General features: G+C 45.4%; 1 protein-coding gene across 2 annotated transcripts in view; it reads left to right on the forward strand.

Annotated features, from left to right (window-relative positions):
* UNC80 (unc-80 homolog, NALCN channel complex subunit) overlaps positions 1-18901 on the forward strand; it is a 175350-nt gene that overhangs the window by 103566 nt on the left and 52883 nt on the right. For both annotated transcript variants that reach the window (XM_026647781.1, XM_026647782.1), the window contains exons 31-42: positions 1377-1558; positions 4960-5091; positions 5547-5733; positions 6684-6815; positions 7152-7295; positions 8857-8957; positions 12323-12409; positions 13543-13726; positions 14459-14553; positions 16971-17060; positions 17327-17428; positions 18363-18543. In XM_026647781.1, coding sequence (XP_026503566.1) covers positions 1377-1558; positions 4960-5091; positions 5547-5733; positions 6684-6815; positions 7152-7295; positions 8857-8957; positions 12323-12409; positions 13543-13726; positions 14459-14553; positions 16971-17060; positions 17327-17428; positions 18363-18543 — 1617 coding nt within the window. The remainder of the gene's footprint in view (positions 1-1376; positions 1559-4959; positions 5092-5546; positions 5734-6683; positions 6816-7151; positions 7296-8856; positions 8958-12322; positions 12410-13542; positions 13727-14458; positions 14554-16970; positions 17061-17326; positions 17429-18362; positions 18544-18901) is intronic.

The raw sequence follows: 18901 nt of genomic DNA on the forward strand, positions 1-18901 counted from the left end.
TGAAGAAGTGAGGTTCTTACCCACGAAAGCTTATGCTCCCAATACTTCTGTTAGTCTTAAAGGTGCCACAGGACCCTCTGTTGCTTTCTAATTTATGTTCTCATGTGCCCTGGAGGCTGACTGTAGAGGTTAATTTAGACACCATAATTTAAAAATCTTTGGCATTTTTGTACAGAATTATAATTGTATTGTGACAGGACTAAAGGAAAGAAAACACGAACAACTACACCTCTACCTCGATATAACGCTGTCCTCGGGAGCCAAAAAAATCTTACCGCGTTATAGGTGAAACCACGTTATATTGAACTTGCTTTGATCCACCGGAGTGCGCAGCCCCTCCTCCCCCCGGAGCACTGCTTTACCACGTTATATCTGAATTCGTGTTATAGCGGGTCGCGTTATATTGGGGTAGAGGTGTATTTCTTAATTAATACCCGTATTGTTTGCGCAAAAGCCACTTATTTTCAGATCAGTAGTGCTTTAGGGCTTGTGTGCTGAGCTCTTCTCTGAAATGCTCAGCACCCTTCACTCCCCCTAACTTCACTTGGAGGGGAGGGCGCTCAGCGCCTCACAGAATTGCTCAACACCTTGCAGGACTGAGATCTAAATCTCACTGCAAAATCTTTATTTAATCTAAAATTTAATGAAATTCCATTGTAAATATTTGGATTCTGAACCTGCCAGTTCTTTTGGGGAGTTATGAAGTATTCGTTCATAGGTTTTTTTTCTTATTTTCTATTTTTTAGCATGGGATAATTTATCAGATTTAAAAAAAAATAATTTTCTTTTTCAATGCATGGTGACATTCCCAATAATTTAGTCACTGTCAATCTACAATTGGAATATCCCTCTATGCAGATCTATACAGTAGTATAATAAGATTTTGGACTGGGAGTCAGAAAACCTGGTTTCTCTTCCCAGCATTGCCACTGATTGGCTCTGTGAACTTCAGAAAGTCACTAAAACATTGTGCCTCAGTTTCCCCCTCTGTCCTTTGTAAAAGGCTTTGAGTTGGAAAGTCCTGTCAAAGTACTGCTGCTTCTTATTTATTATTATTGATGAATGAAGCCTGGACTTACTTTTTATTCTAAACTAATCGTTACTAAGATTTTCATGAGAACAAAAGCATCCTCTTTTTTAAAAAACAGCTTTGCTATCATCTTTTTATGAGCAGTTGTGGTGGCTATGAGAGGTGGAGTGACACTGATTCCGTTTCATGAAGCAAAGCACTTTTTGCTGGTGCCAGGATATTGCTGATCTTTTTTTCTGTGGGGCGTTTTTTTTTTTTTTTTTTTTTTTTTACGTGTCTGAAATTTTATCTGCAAAACAAATACACTATGCAAAAACTCAGCTGATCAAATGTTCACTCCCTGCAGCTGCCATGTTCCTGCTGTGTGCTGTGAAAGTGCCCGAGGCTGTTTCTGATATGCTGATGTCCGAATTTCATCACCCTGAGACAGTGCAAAGACTGAACGCTGTTCTCAAATTCCATACCCTCTGGAGATTTCGGTATCAAGTCTGGCCTCGGATGGAGGAGGGCGCTCAGCAGATCTTTAAGGTAGATGAGGAGAACAAACACACTGTTGTCTTTTGCGGTTTTGGCTTGTAGGACAGATGCATTGTGACATGATGACAAGGAATTGGCTTTAAGTCATTTCAGGAGAGGAAAAAAATAATTCTGTATGCCAGGTTTGTAGGGTGCAGAACTGTATAAAAAAGAGACAGTCCCACAGAATGCTGGATGTAGATTAGAGAAAAATACTTAGTAGGAAAGAAACATATTGCCATAGACCAGTGGTTCTCAAACTTTTGCACTGGTGACCCCTTTCACATAGCAAGCTGCTGAGTGTGACCCCCCTTATAAATTAAAAACACGTTTTTATATATTTAACACCATTTTAAATGCTGGAGGCAAAGCAGGGTTTGGGGTGGAGGCTGACAGCTCGCGGCTCCCCATGTAATAACCTCCCGACCCCGTGAGGGTTCCCGATCCCCAGTTTGAGAACCGCTGCCATAGACGATTGGCACAGTATAGTAAGATGGAGTTCAGCGGGGGGGAAATGAATGGAGCTAGTTAGTATCTCTGACTTTTCCACCAATGTTAAATTAGAAGATGATACAACATTTCCATAGTTATTAACAGGAATAGCTTATGCCTGTTATAACTAAATGCATTGAGCTAAATATATAGATTTGGCCATTACTTGTGGAGTTGGGTACTTCTTGACCCAAGCAAGGATGGCAGAATCCATTCCATCAATATTAATCATGGTTTTCTTTGATTAATGGGATTGGCAGTTGAGTTGTCTGCTTACTTTTAACCTTTTATAAAGATTCTATACATCCCAGAAGGTCATACACTGTTCTCCTAACCACTTTAATTTTTAATTATATAATGGACGTATCTGGGAAATGGGCTACTGCACTGCAGATTGATATACCAGAGACCTTCTGGTGTCTAGCTTAAAGGAACAGATGTTCTTCTTTGAGGGCTTGCTCGTGTCGATTCTGTTCTAGGTGTGTGAGTGCACCCACGTGCACAGTCGTCGGAGATTTTTGCCTTAGCAGTATCCATTGGATTGGCTGTAGCACTCCTGTGAGTGCCGTGCTCATGCATTGGTATATTAGGCGCTGCCGACTCTACGCCCTCTCAGTTCCTTCTTACCGCTTGTGATGGTTGGTCAGAGCGCCTCGTCTTGCACTGCAAGAGCATTAGCAGTTCTTCACAGCCCATTGTCTGTCTTCTTCGGGTATAGTTTGTAGGTACATTAAGTGAAGTGTTAGGTTAGTCTGGTAGTTAGAGTCCTGGCTGGGACTTCACCCCGGAGCGGGGCACACCTCGTTCCCCAGGCTTTTAGCCATGCTCATCCTGCGGCAGGCCGATGCCGATTAGTGACCCCCACGCCAACTGTTTGAAGTGCATGGGAAAGAAGGACAAGTGCAGAATCTGTAAGAACTTTCACCCTAGAACCCAGAAGGAGCGGGACATCCGTGTGAGGGCCCTCCTCAGGGAGGCTGCGCTTCATCCTGCCTCGGAGTCCTCCCGCTCGGACCCTACTTCAAGCACCTTGGCATCGGTGAGGAGTGCGCTGCTGGCACTGGGCTCAGCCTGGCACTCTTCCCCCTCACCAGTGCCTAAGAAGCAGCAAAAGAAGAGCCCCCTGACACCGGAAGGGAAAGGGGCCTTGGTCAAAGGACCTATGTCACGCCATGTGCCCGCCCTGGGGCTTCACGGGGGGTACCGCTAAGGTCGGACCTCCTAGCCCAGCCAGGGATCCACCTCCGACTCCCAGGAGCAGCAGGGGAACCAGGTTTCTCCTAGGGCCCTCGTTGCCCGAAGCGGTCCTGGCGGCTAAAGAACAAGCCGGCCAACCGGCACCGCAGACACTGCACCAGGCACCAGACTTGGCTAAGGCCCCAACACCTAAGGGCAAGCCGATCATGGGACCGCCCCATAGGGCAGTGGAGCACCCTCGGTCCCCAGACCGCAGGCGTAGATCCCCATCTCCGTGGCCTAGGACCCTGGCACCGCATCCCCGGTCTCCGGTCAGGAGACCCAGGTCCCCAAAGAGACATGGGACACCAGAGTTGAGGCACTGGTCCCTGTACCACCAGTACCGGCGAGCTTCCTGCCAAAGATTGCCACAGTGCAGGTCACCCTCGCCCAGACTATCTCCCAGATGTCGGTCCGCACCGGGGCGGAATCGCTCCCTGTCGCGACACCGGTCTCCATGCCCCCGGTACCACTCGTCGGGCAGGCACCAATCCTCACCTGCCTGTATTATGTCCCTGCAAAAGGGTTCGAATATCTGTATACACACCCTCCAGCGGTGTCACTGGTCCTGTCTGCTGTTAATGAAAGGGACAGGCAGGGCCAAGTCAGTGGCACGAAGATGCCAAGAGACTGGACTTATTTGGCAGAAAGATTTATTTGATGGTAAGCCTGCAATTTCGAGTATCTAACCACCAGGCCCTGTTAGGCAGGTACAATTTTAACCTGTGGGACTCCCTTAACCCATTCAAGGAGGCCCTCCTGCAGGACTGAGCCCAGGAGTTGAGATGTGTTGCTCATGTCCATTCCATTACCCACCCTCCTCCCCCCTGTCGGAGTTGCTGGCAAGAAGGAACTGAGAGGGCATAGAGTCGGCAGTGCCTAGTATACCAACACATGAGTGTGGCACTCCAGGGGGCGCCACAGCCAACCCTACGGATACCGCTTAGGCAAAAATCTCCCACGACTGTGCATGTGGGCGCGCACACACCTAGAATGGAATCGACATGAGCAACACATCTCAAAGAACAAGTTACGAAAAGGTAGGTAACCGTTTTTTCTTCTTCAAGTGCTTGCTCATGTCGATTCCATTCTAGGTGACTCACAAGCAGTATCCTCCGAGGTGGACTCAGAGTTGCCAGTCTAGCAGCTTTTTCTCTTGAAAACCACTGTAAGGATTCATATATTGACCCTTTGGTATACCACAGATACTTGTTATGTGGACTTTGAGGAGTAAAAGTGATGAATTTGGAAGATTTTCTCCCTCACCTATCTGTTTCTCACTGTGGTTGAAGGGACTTCCCTTTATCTTTTGAGAAGTTATTGTAATTGGTGATGTAACAAGAGCACATATGTGTGAAAAGAGAGGCCAACTGTAAAAAGTGGTCATATAGTCTGGATGGTTGGCATCATGTTATGCAAAAGGATCCATGTTCTGTAATTCTATGGGATTACAGTTCCTGGTTCCTTGTTTTTAGTTTGGGATTCAGTTTTTATAATGGACAGTGCAAAATGCTTTATTGTTTTTAAAAAAATATTGTTGATACTGAGCACAGTTCCCCTTCCTTCTGCCCCAGGTTGCAGAAAGAGGCTGGAATCCCAAGGGAAGCAATCAATCAGGATTTAAATCCACCAACTAAAATGTTCTTTCCCTCTACCTGTTTTTCTCTTCTTGTGTTTTCTTTCAGATTCCTCCTCCAAGTATAAACTTCACCCTGCCCTCTCCAGTACTGGGAATGCCCTCTGTGCCAATGTTTGACCCCCCGTGGGTTCCACAGTGCAGTGGGAGTGTGCAGGACCCAATTAATGAGGACCAGTCTGTAAGTTAAAGAGCTCCCTAGAGGGGATATTGTTATTGCTTAGTGACAAATTATATCCAGGTGTTGTGGGTGGGGTGGAGGGGGGGGGAGGAGAGAGGGAGTTAAAGAAGACCAAGTAGTCTAAACTCTGAATTTCCTTACTTGTGTCGGTTTACAAGAGATCTTTGAGTACATTGTCAGTATAGTGCCTAGGCATCACATATACAATGTTAATATTTTTCCTATTTTTCAGCAAGAGACTTAAGACAAGAAATCCAACCAAGAGCTTCCTTGTGAATCTCTATTTGGTTAACACCTATTTGTTGTGGGTGTGTCTGTGTGTAGATAGATGGATGGATTTGATCTTTAGTGGTTAAATGTTAGAGGTGACTCATAAAAGTGGCCTAAAACACATGCTGCATGAAAACCAAACCAATTGCTTCAAGGTGATTTCTTTCTTCTTGCTTTTCTGGCAGAAGTCATTTTCAGCCAGGGCAGTATCACGTTCCCATCAGCGAGCAGAGCACATCCTGAAGAACCTGCAGCAGGAGGAAGAAAAGAAGCGCCTAGGCCGGGAAGCCAGTCTTATCACGGCCATTCCCATCACCCAGGAGGCCTGCTATGAGCCCACCTGCACCCCAAACTCAGAGCAAGAAGAGGAAGGTGCGCTCCAGAGCCATGAACTACTTGCCAGGGACCAATAAGCACATGCCTCCCGCATGGAGCAGATCTTAGGGATGCCGTGAGGATGGAAAGTGAGCATTAGTGATAGGGAAGACCCCACTTTAACATCCTCACCATTTCGGACCCTTCAAAGGAATTGGTTTTTAATCACTTTAAGAACCTAACAGCACCATACAGGTATAAGGCATCCATATCAAAAGATAAAAGATTCAAAATGAATGCGAAAAAAGTGTAGCCAATAATTAGTGTAATAAGGGCCTGAACCTGTGAAATGTTGAGTGCTGCCCGCAAGAAACTGGGTGTCCTCAGCTCCCACTGACCAATGGGAGTTGGGGACTCTCTGTACCTCACAGGAGGCACTTAGCACCTTGCCCAATCAGATCCTTAGAATATGAGAATAAAGGAAACTGAAAAGTTAGCCTTTGGGTTGAGGATTTTCATTGGGTCAAGCTAATACAATAGAGAGAATTAGTTAAATGTCCTCTTTTTGCACATTGGAGCTGCACAAATATGCTGATGTGTCCTGAGCTGTGTATGCAGTGGAAAATCTGCAAACAGAATAGTGGCATCACAAGTTCACCTAGACAGTATCTAGAGGAAGGACAACAAATTATCTAGCAATGTGATTTGTTAGGATGTAGAATAATCGTCTAATGGAAGCTGTGGACCTGCATCACCTGAGTCAACTGAAACTTGACTCAGCAAAGCACTGGGTAATATATGTTAAGGAATAGGCCTGCTCTAGCTCCCGGGGATGGACGAAATGACCTAGATCATCTTTTTAGTTTCTAAATTGTGCATTTCACAAGAAGCCTGACTTTTTTTTTCTGTTCCAATCTGGCAGCATGGTGCTTCTCTCTGGGAAGTGCCTTGAATTGTGTCAGTCAAATTTATAAACCAAAATTCACATCTCCTGTTTTCTTTGTCAGTAGAAGAAGTCACCAACTTGGCATCCCGCCGTCTCTCTGTGAGTCCCTCCTGCACCTCCAGTACTTCTCACAGGAACTATTCCTTCCGTCGTGGCTCTGTCTGGTCAGTGCGTTCAGCCATCAGTGCAGAAGGTGGGGGTTGACTTTGCATTTGTTTTTAATCCTCCTTACAGTGTATATATTCATTCTGTTGACTCACAGGCCTCATGTCTTCCTTGGTCTTAACCAAAGCTACACCTGCCTTTTGTCAGGCCTGCTTGAAAGCGCAGGAAGTTCTGAACTAGTCAGCCTCATACATTATGATACTGCTGTTCATTCCCATGTAGCTTCTCTTCAGTTCCAGTGTTTCATTGTGAATTACCGCTGAGTTGTGTCATGTGAAGCACGCTGGGTGGAGAACTGTAATTGAAAGGGATTTTACCAACAGCACATTGGCTAACTCACGCCTTTTACTCCTCTCTGCTCTAGATGAGGAGCACACTACCGAGCACACTCCAAACCACCATGTGCCACAGCCCCCGCAGGCAGTGTTCCCAGCATGCATCTGTGCAGCTGTGCTCCCCATTGTTCACTTGATGGAAGATGGAGAAGTCCGAGAGGATGGAGTAGCAGGTGCTGACCTAGATTAAACATTCATGGACTCTTAATCAGAGGTTACAAAAATCTCTAGCAGTTTGAACAATGGCTCAGATTAGTAAGAGCAGGTAGGCTGGTAGCATCAGAATCCAGTTATTAGTGGTACCCAGGCTTTTTTAAAAAGCTAGGAAATCGCTCACGGAAAAAAAACATGTTAAAAGAACAGTTTTAAGGTTGCAAAGTCAAGTCCTCAGAATTTAGGAAATGCCAGAATCAAGGTTGCCTGTGCAACCTTAATGTGATTCTCTTGTGTGAATGCATTATGATACAGTCTGTAATTACCTGAGCACATCTTATATTTTCCACAGGACCTCTGCCTCATTCAGTGCACAGAATGGATGCTGCACACTTAATGAGCAGCTATTCAGTATTTTATTTTATACTTATTGTTCAGTGTGTGGGCCCAGGCCTTATTTACTGCACACTATTCAAACCCTGCTCTGAAGACAGAATTGTTAATATCCTCATGAACTTTTCTGTGGCGCTCATCACTACAGTACGTGACTGCTTGACAAACATTAATGAATTTATCTTCACGTCTCAATCCTCCATACCCATCTACGACTCCTGGTCCCAGGTCCAGTCTCACCCCCACACTTGCCTCCTTAGCTCACTTATAGGTCAGAATCCCAGTCCCCTAACCCTCCCTGGCGCCTCCTTTTAGTTCCCCACCCCACCTGGCTCCTCACCCCTGTGCACTTGAATCGGGCTACTTCCTCCTTTTCCTTCTCATTGCCTGGGTGCCTGCAGGAGGATCATTGAGAGCACCGGAGATGCAGTTCCTCTGTTCTCAATTCCAGTGCCCGGTGCCACACCAGCCCCTGGCTGCCAAGAGGAGCAATTGGAGAGAAATTCCTGCTCAGCCCATGCAGCCCTAGGATGAAGCATGCTACATGCAGACAAAACCTTTGGAAAATCTAGCTGCTAAATACTGAGCTTGTGCAAACTGAGCTTTTCCGAGGCTCATAATTTAGCCAAATTTGAAAAAAAAAAATTATGAAGATAGCAGAAGACACATCTCTGGCATCAGGGTGAGGCAGCTGCCAAATGTTAAGTCCCTGCTCTAAAGCATGAACGTGTCAGAGCTTCTCAGTGAAACAGTTCATTCTCAAAAGTGACAATCATTTTTGCTTAAATGTACCAAAAATATTCAGCCTGAGGCTGACACCCAGCATGGAAAATGTCAACCCAAACAGTTAAAGTTTGGCAAAGTTGTGAACAACTGAAAAGAGGATCTTACAATGGGAAGTGTCGGGCAGTTTAACTATAGGCATCACTAGCTGTGTTGTCTCTAATTCCACTGTCCAAACACTAGCCACAAATAATACGATTTAGTGAATAACAAAAAATTCACAAAAATATGTGCAGTTTTTAATTAACTGACCATATGTAATCATGCATCTGAGTTTCACTTCTGCAGATGCACATGGTTCTCTGGTTTGCTGGTAGACGTCAAACATTTTAATATAAATATACCCCTTTAAGACTTCTCCTCAAGATGAGGTTCTCACTGGTTCTTTTTCTTCCTTCTGTACAGTGAGTGCTGTGGCCCAGCAGGTCTTATGGAACTGTTTGATTGAAGATCCCTCTACAGTTCTACGGCATTTCCTGGAGAAACTCACAATAAGCAACCGACAGGTAGGTTCTCCTTTTCCCAGTATAGACATTAAAGGAGAGCTTAGCCATCACTTAATGCACGAAAATACAGGAGCGAATAAAATCACTTAAAGGGTAAATAGTCTTTACTATAAGATGGCCTAGAATACTGACAACCAGATCCTCGGCTGGTGTAGATCAGTGTAGGCCCTATCAAGTCAATGGGGCTATGCTGATTTACACCACCTGAGTATCTGGCCCTGATTGTCCAAGGCCCTGTTCTGACTCTGTTTCATGACTCTTAGTCATGAATCCTACCGAGCTAGGTATCCTCAGCTGGTGCAAATGAACCTAGCTTCCTCGGAGCCACTCTGTTTAACCCTCCCTGAAGTACAGGCCTGACATTCAACACCCTGTTTGCAGCGTTGTAGCCATGTGGGTCCCAGGATATTAAAGAGATAAGGTAATACCTTTTATTGGATCAGCTTCTGTTGGTGAGACAAACTTTCAAGCTTACACAGAGCTCTTCTTCAAGTCTGGGAACTGTACTAATCAGAATGTCACAGCTAAATACAAGGTGGAACAGATTGTTTAACATAAGTAGTTAATACATATCATCGTCATCCTTTTCTGTGTATGTCTGGTTTAGATGGTAAACTCTATGGGGCAGGGATCTGTCACTTTTGTTGATCTGAAGAGCACCTTGCACCCCTGTAGCACTATATAAATAATAACATGGACAACACCATGCACACCAGTGACACCATATAAATAAGAACATAAGAACGGCCATACGGGGTCTGACCAATGGTCCGTCTAGTCCAGTAGCCTCTCTTCCAACAGTGGCTGGTGCTAGGTGCTTCAGAAGGAATGAACAGAACAGGGCAATTTATCAAGTGATCCATCCCCTGTCATCCAATCCCAGCATCTGGCAGTCAGAAGTTTGGGAACACCCAGAGCATATGGGGTTGCATTCCTGATCATCTTGGCTAATAGCCATTGATGGACCTATCCTCCATGAACTTATCTCATTCTTTTCTAACCCAGTTATACTTTGTCCTTCACAACCTCCCATGGCAATGAGTTCCACAGCTTGATTGTGCATTATGTGAAGAAATACTTCCTTATATTTGTTTTACACCTGCTGCTTATTAATTTCATTGAGTGACCGTTGGTTCTTGTGTTATGTCAAGGGTACATAAGACTTCCTTGTTCACTTTCTCTACACCATTCATGATTTTATAGAGCTCTTATCATATCCCCCCTTTCGTCATCTCTTTTCTAAACTGAACAGAGACTCCCCATACGAAAGCTGTTCCATACCACTAAACATTTTTATTGCCCTTCTCTGTACTTTTGCCAATTTTAATGTATCTTTTTTGTGGGATGGGGTGACCAGAACTGCACACAGTATTCAAGGTGAGGGGGTATCATGGATTTATACGGTGGCGTTATGATATTTTTTTGTCTCATTATCTGTCCCTTTCCTAATGATTCCTGACATTCTGTTTGCTTTTTGGACAGCTGCTGCACCCTGAGCAGATATCGTCAGAGAACTAATAATGATAGTAATGATGATATCACAATAGATAGCGATATCACCATCCTTATCACCTATCACATGTATATCAAAGTTGACTGCTCACACTCGCTGCATTAATGAGACAGTGAATAAAAAGAAAACAGGGAGAAAAGCAAGTCAAATCCTTTTTGCCTCTGTTTTTAATGACTGTGCACAGAGGCCTAGCTATCTTTACAGCTTCTCACTTAGGCTAGAGGGGAGACCTGGAAGTTTCCTTTGAATTCAGCCCAGTCAGCCACTGATGCTTGTTAAGCATCCAGACTTGAAAGAGTAGCTCTTTCCCCTACAGCCCTGATCACCATTAGAAAGTTGGAATCTGCTGTGTGGCCACCAATGGCTGTTGAAAGGGGATTCTAGGTGAGGGGCGGGGGAACCTTTAAAAATACAGGTGATGTCTACACTGCAGTCAGAGGTGCAACTGCAGCATATGTAGACATACCCAAGCCAGCTCTGATCTAGCTAGCGCAGATAACAGTAGCAGTGAAGCTGCAGCAAAATGAGCGACAGCACAGGCTAGCCACTTGAGTATATACCCAGGGCCCCAGGCAGGTTTGTACATCCTTTACTGCTGCCCGTCCTGCTGTGACTTCACTGCTGTTGTTACCTGAGTTAGTTAGATTGTGTCTGCGCATGCTGCATTCACACCTGGGATTGCAGTTTAGACATACCTATAGAGAGAGACAATTTAAAAATTAAACTCTCCAAAACAGAAGAGATAAGGGACCAGATTTTCAGCTGGTGTAAATCTTCCAGTGACATCAACTATGCCAATTCACACCCGCTGAGAATTGGCCCCAGCCTTTCATAACATTTATCCCTCTGTTCTCAGGTTTCCTTCTTCTCCCCAAAGTATTTTACGTACGAATTGCTGTGGAACCTTTTCAGTCTCTTCTGATCTCTCACACCATTAAAAAACAGAAGTGGCTCCAATGAAGTAAATGGAGCTGCCTAAACTAGAGTAAAGCTGGTGTAAGTGAGGTTAGAATCAGTCCCATAACTTTAAAAAGCTTTTATGAAACATAACATTTAAAAATTAAGGAATATCTTAGTTTTAGCTTATTGCACTAATAAATTGTAAAATTAGCAACTTAAACAATGTAAAATTCTAAAGGAACAAAGAGAGGAAAGAAATAGTTAAGTCTAAAGAGCTGGATTCTCTGGCCCACTCCACTGTCTTTGCACCGCCTAAGCATCACAAAGAGACCTTCCGTAACTTCTCTGGCCCCTCTGCCAGGTGTATAGCTGGCATGGCCTGTCTCTATGCCTAGCCAACAGCCCTGGCACAGGGGCCATGCTGGAGTTAGGGAGCAGGGAAGAGGAGTGTCCAGACTGTGATGTGCTCTGTCTATCCTCAACTGGTGGATGATCCCTATGCCAGCCTACACACGTTAGAACTGCCCAAAGGAGAAAACAACAGAGAATCTGGCGCAAAATGGGAACTATAACCAAGCAGCGACAACGATCACAGTAAAGTGAATTAATTTTCATATACTCTCTCCAATACTGTCCTAGTAGCACTTTTTCATTGTAAGTAAGAACTTGAATTGCTACAGGGAAGGTGCGGCGACAGGATTGGGAAGCTGCAAGGGCAGATGCCCATGGTGATATCTCTAGGTAAGAAAGTGATCTACAACGTGAAACCGTGAGAACCACTGACCTAGAGAATACATTCACTATGGCCTTAGACTTGCACTTAGAATTCTAAGTCCTCTCCTAAGCATATGGTTCCATTTCATGCAGCGAGAGAGAATGAGAACGAGAAAGGAAGGAAGGAAACTGTAGACTATTTTGTGATGGAAATTAAAAACTCTTGCTCTTCTTCCAGGATGAGTTGATGTACATGCTGAGGAAGCTCCTACTGAACATCGGAGACTTCCCTGCCCAGACATCTCACATCCTGTTTAACTACTTGGTGAGTGGCTCCCAGTACCAGCCTACAGCCCATAAACCTAACCTTTGACTGCCCATTTCCTAAAGCACATGTGTTACAATCTAGAAGGAGAGAGTGCCCTGTAGTTTTGCCCACACAATTTATGCACATCAAACCTCCAGCTGTCAATGTAGATCAGCTCAGACAGGCTTCCATTCCCTCCCCTCCCCCCCGCCATTTATTAAAGAGTGAAATAAACTGTTATCCTGTCATCCCAAACCCACAGCTACGCACAACCCTTTTGCAGAGCAATCATTGCAGTTCTGCTGGGGGAGACCATGCAACATGTGTACCGCCTAAGCTGCACTGTAGGAGAGTCTGCGTGAGGGATCATGGGCCTGTTCCTGCCTGCCTTATACCAGATCCTCCTCCACTCACAATTCCTGCTTTCCTGACTTGGTCCAGGTCCCCGCTCCTCCACCCTGCCCTGACTGTGACTTTGGCTTTGCTTGACTCCTGATTCTGTCTCCAGCTCCAGTTTCTGTCTCCTGACTCCAACCACTAGGCATGACTGCCCACGCCCTGGTCCTCATACACTGCTGCACAGATCCTCCCTTTCCTCCACTCTATAGAGATAGGGTATAAAGGACCATGGTGGCTTCTTCCCTACCCACTCATCTGCCAGGTGCCCATCCCAGCTATTACGGTTGTTCTGGATCAGCCCCTCAGCACACATCGGTGGCATCCCATACTCACCCAGAACAGAAGGAGGTAGAAAGCTGACATTGGGCATAGTCGGACTAAGCGACATGAACTTTCAAGTATTAGGTTTGACAGGTTGAGTCTTCTCCCAATGACAAGTAACGCTACAGGAACCATCTTTTTGTTCTGTGTCTGTATAGTGCCTCGCACAGCAGGGTCCTGGTCCATGACTGGAGCTCCTAGGTGCTACGACAGTACAAACAATAAATGTTCATCACAAATGCCTCTGTCTGACTGAGCCACGTAGTTGACTTGGGTTGATGACAGACTGACTGCTCCTCAGAATAACGGAGGACTGTATTAATGATAACTCTGGGACATGGAGTTGGCTGAAGCAGGACTAATGCCAGTAAAACAATGTGATGTGTATACAGAAGCAGCTGGAGTGCCACTCTTTTGTTTGTGCCCTGCAGGTGGGATTGATCATGTACTTTGTGCGTACTCCATGTGAATGGGGCATGGATGCCATTTCAGCTACCCTGACCTTCCTGTGGGAAGTGGTGGGTTATGTAGAGGGCCTTTTCTTCAAGGATCTCAAACAGACTATGAAGAAGGAGCAGTGTGAAGTAAAACTGCTGGTGACTGCCTCAATGCCAGGTAGGAACATGTACAATCTTTATGACCTAGCTGGGATCCTTTACCTATCTTCTATATTTGCTATTTTGCTTACTGCTCCTACACCCCTAAAATATAGAATTGCTGGTTTGAGATCCATTGGAAGAAGGTCAGTGGAAGCTCCCTCTTAATATCATCAGACATTTTTAAGCCAGTCCTCCTTGAATTTGGGCTCTGTAAAATAATTCTTGAACAGTACATAGCCCCTTCAGAACTCTGGGGGCAAATAAACAAAAAGTGACATCAGAACAGTCTGTTCAGCGTGGAGCCATGTGCCAATCAGTCCCTGAAGGACCGCCAAGTCTGATCATTTGAAGAGTCTGCCACTCAGGGATAGCTCAACTTGAAACCCTCCAGTATAAATCATGGCAATGCCTGGGGTTAATAACCAAGAGTGTAAAGTGGTAACCCTACATCTTCATGAGCCAGACAAGAGATTGCTCTGTGAAAAACGGAGTTGTCGTTTTATATGTATTTCTTCCTTAGCGTAACTCTTACAGTTAAAACCAATTGTAACCCCTTAGAAAAGATAAGTTCTCATTAAATGGGAGTATAAGTATTGCATAATGGATTCCAAATACCTAGAACTTGTGTTGGCTCCTCACAGGACGAATTTCACCCATTGGCCTTACTCTGTGAATAGTCCCATTGAAATAGCATATGAATTACGTGAGAAAGGAGGAGAGAGAGAATGACAGCTCTTCTTTACTATAGGCACAAAGACCCTGGTAGTGCATGGACAGAACGAGTGTGACATCCCAACCCAGTTACCAGTGCATGAGGACACACAATTTGAAGCTCTTCTGAAGGTGGGAATGAGGTTTTTGGTAGAGCTGTTTATTGATACATTTAGCTGTCTGTGTCTGTCACATCTAAGTTTTAGAAATACAGTCTTACAAACATCCCAATTTCAGCGTGGTAGAGGAACGCTGCTCTGATAAGCACTTCCATCTCAAGATGGGTGACCACTACTGTATAAACTGGGGAGTGAACTGATGTCTAATGTGGGGTACTCAGGAGTTCCCATTGCTAGCCAATGCCCCACAAGTGTAACTCTGGGGCCAACAGACTGCTGCAGATCAGATACAATTTGCTAAATAAATTAGTTAACAATTCACTGACATACTCATCCATTCATTTTATTCTGGTGTTTGACCAGCTCTATTACCTACCCAAGAAATGAACCAAACAGCTGTTCCCACTAAGAACTCTTTGGTGGCCCAGGTAGTCCTGATTCCACCACATGATAACCAGCAGATTTGTTTTTGCCTCAGTGGAGAAATCAGCATTTCAAAAAGAAAGAGGATGGTCCAGTGGTTCAGGTGCTAGCCTTGGGACTTGGCAGATAGGGTTCAGTTCCTTGCTTTGCTAAAGATTTCAAATATGATCTTGGGCAAGTCACTTAGGCCAGTGGTTCTCAACCAGGGGTAGACATACCCTGGGGGGGTATGCAGAGGTTTTCCAGGTGGTATGTCAACTCATCTAATTATTTGCCTCGTTTTACAACAGCTACATAAAAAGCACTAGCCAGGTCAGTACAAAGTAAAATTTCATACAGACAGTGACTTGTTTATACTGTTCTACACACTGAAATGTAAGTCCAATATTTATATTCCAATTGATTTATTTTATAATTATATGGTAAAAATGAGGAAGTAAGCAGTTTTTCAGTCATTGTGTGCTGTGACACTTTTGTATTTGTATGTCTGATTTTGTCAGCAAGTAGTTTTTAAGTGTGGTGAAACTTGGGGTACGCAAGACAAATCGGACTCCTGAAAGGGGTACAGTAATCTGGAAAGGTTGAGAGCCACTGACTCAGGCCATGTCTACACTTACAAGCTTACAGCGCACAGCTGTACCGATACAGCTGTGCTGCTGTAAGATTGCTTGTGTAGGTGTGTCGAGCGCTTATGCTGGCAAAACTTATATCACTATTGGGGGGAGTTTTTTCACCCTCTTGAACAACAAAAGTTTTGCCGACGTAAGTGCTAGTGTAGGCATAGGCATAGCCTAAGGCCATGTCTACGCTTGCTGCGATGTGTAGAGTACAGGGACTAGTACTATACATGTAGCTGCATACTGCAGTGAAAGGCAAGCTGCGTCTGCACATGTCATTGTGGCGTACAGCTACAGGCTGTAGCCTATAGAGAAAGGCTCCGGCAGTGGGGAAAGGCAGCTTTGCCTTTCCCTGCTGCCAGAGCCTTTCATTGACTTTAAGGCCAGAAGGGACCATCGTGATCATTTAGTCTGATCGCCTGCACGTTGCAGGCCACAGAACCTTGCCCACCCACTCCTGCAATAGGTCCCTAACCTCTGGCTGAGTGACTGAAGTCCTCAAATCATGATTTAAAGATTTCCATTTTACAAAGAATCCACCATTTACTCTAGTTCATACCAGTAAGCGACTCGTGCCCCAGGCTGAAGAGGAAGGCAAAAACCCCCCAGGGTCTCTGCCAATCTGACCTGGGGCAAAATTCCCTCCCAACCCCAAATATGGTGATCAGTTAGATCCTGAGCATGTGGGCGAGACCCACCAGCCAGACACCTGGGGAAGAATTCTCTATAGTAACCCAGACTTTCCCTGCAGCAGCAAACTACACTGCTGAAAATAGCAGTGTAGACATGGGAGGCACTGCTTGGATGTGTGGGGCACCGGGGGGTCAGGCGTGTCGGGCACTCTGCTCTGCCCACCTAAGCAGTGCCTCACCATCTATGCAGCTATTTATACCTGAGCTAGGTGGTCGTGAAGTGTCTGTTGTCTACACGCTGCCATAAGTGTAGATATAACCTTTGTCTCTCTCTGCCTTATTTCCACGTTTTGTATCACAGCACTTCCTTACCTCGTAGGGTGTTGTGAGGATAAATACATATGTCTGTGAGATATTTGGGTCTTGTAGTAATGGAGGCAGTGATACCCATATGATGATGTAGTTATAGAGACAGAACAGGTCTGGAGGCAGAAATAATTGTTCTGTGGATAAACCAAGGTAACATCAGTCCCCAAGACTGTCAATCCAGCAGATTTTAGGAACACTGAAATGGGTGTGTGTAGATATCTAGATATACACGTTTTAAACGAAGAAAGAAAAGTGTTAAATGCAAGAACAATGTGCCAATGTCAGCAAGACATTTGGGAATGGTCCCTGTATAACTGGTTATAAAACTCTTTGTCTCTCTACAACCTACTTCATGAATAACAAGCTGGTCTTTGTTTCTTCCCCCTTAGGAGTGCTTGGAGTTTTTTAACATACCTGAAACCCAGTCTGCTCATTATTTTTTAATGGATAAACGATGGAACCTTATTCATTACAACAAGGTGAGACAAAGGCCTGGTCCAGCTGATTTTATTCTTTCTTCATCCCTTCCTGAATATTGGGAGTGGCCAGAATATAGCAAGAGGGCCATATGTGGCCAGAATTCTATCATCATTGATACAGAGCTGTGGCCTGTGGAAATTACGGGTCTTGGTGTCCCTGGAGAGAGATTGAAGTGATCCATGCCCTGTTATCCAGTCCCAGCTTCTGGCTACAGTTACAGCTGTATTTTTTAAAAATCTTGATTTGTTATTCTCTTCCATTGCAGACTTACGTCCGGGATATTTATCCTTTCCGGAGGTCAGTGTCTCCACAGCTCAACCTGGTACACATGCATCCAGAAAAGGGTCAGGAACTCATTCAGAAACAGGTATCTCACCACCACCAAGGCATCTCCATTGTCCTTTCAAAGGGCTCCCCTCGTGCTGTGGGGGGCACACTTTTCCAAAGGTGCAGCTTGTGGCATGAAAGCCTCCTGGGCGTCATTTCACCAGGCATGCTGCGTGTTGAGAGACAATCAAGGCACTGAAGAAGGCAGTGTAAACTCCCTCCAACTGGATCCTTTTAGCTGTATTGTTCTGCAAATGTTCTCATACGTGTGGTTGAGTAACTCCACATACTTCAGCTTCAAAGGCAGGGATATCCACATTACTTCTTTCAAGGCACCGGCCCCCGGCCCTTTCGGAGCCTGCTCGATGACTTTCCCCCACAAGTCTGCCTGTCTCTGCAATAGACGCTACCACTCGTGGTTTCTTCTCCCTCATGGGAGCGTCTCCTCTGTCCCGTACTTGCTCCGCCTCTCAGATATTCCTTCTTGGGACAGGATTCTCCGCTCCCCGTCACCTGAGGCACAACTGTAGCAATTGGCATCGATTGCCTTGCCTTAGTGTCCCATCTGTTCCATTACCTCTCACCACAGCCTCCAGAGGCTCTCCCATCGGGTCTTGAACCCACGTAGTGGGGCAGTGACCGTCCCATCATGTACCAGTGGAAGTATCAGCTCCTGGAAGAATCAGGTGTCATCACCCAGTCCCGGGAGGAATGGTGAAGGCTCTGTCACTGGGCCCACCTGCCCCACCTACTAGAGTGGCCTCCAATCCATTCTCAGAGTCCCTGCTCTTCTGATAAGCCAGGATGTCTCAGTAGCACTCGGGGAGAGTTACCCCAGGGCACTTGCCTTCCACTCTTTCCACTTTGTCTTTGCACTTAGGTGACGAGATTGATCTTTAAAGATGTCACACTCTTTTCAAACCCCTTCTGATTGGAGTGATTCTGCTGTGTGTCTCTCTCTCTCTCTCTGCTAGGTGTTCACCCGCAAGCTGGAGGAGGTAGGACGGGTGCTGTTCCTCATATCACTGACCCAGAAAATCCCTGTGGCCCACAAACAATCCCATGTGTCTATGCTCCAAGAGGACCTTCTCCGCCTGCCTTCCTTCCCTCGGAGTGCCATTGATGCAGAATTCTCCCTCTTCAGTGATCCTCAAGGTACTGGGAAAGTACTTGGCAAAGATTTCACTGGCTCCATTTGCATGTTGAACTTGGCGCCAGCAGCTTCATTCAGGCAATCTTATTACTCGCTCAGAAAGACTGAACAGCATAGAGGTTTATCTCATCTCAAAGAAAAATACCCTGCCCAGGAATATGATGTCCAGACATTAGGACATAAATGTGACTGCAGTAAAGGTGCTGCAGTATAAAACTGTTCATTAAGAGCCCACAAGAAAGGCTGCTTTCCATTGACTTCAGTGGGCTTTGGATTAGTGCCTCAGTTACAGGCACTCTATACACTCTGATTACTGACAATCACTGCTAAGGCACCTACAGCTGTGCTCACAAACTTTGT

This window comes from Terrapene carolina, unplaced genomic scaffold (assembly GCF_002925995.2).
Source record: "Terrapene carolina triunguis isolate 2854851 unplaced genomic scaffold, T_m_triunguis-2.0 Scaffold62, whole genome shotgun sequence".
Lineage (NCBI taxonomy): Eukaryota > Metazoa > Chordata > Testudines > Emydidae > Terrapene > Terrapene triunguis.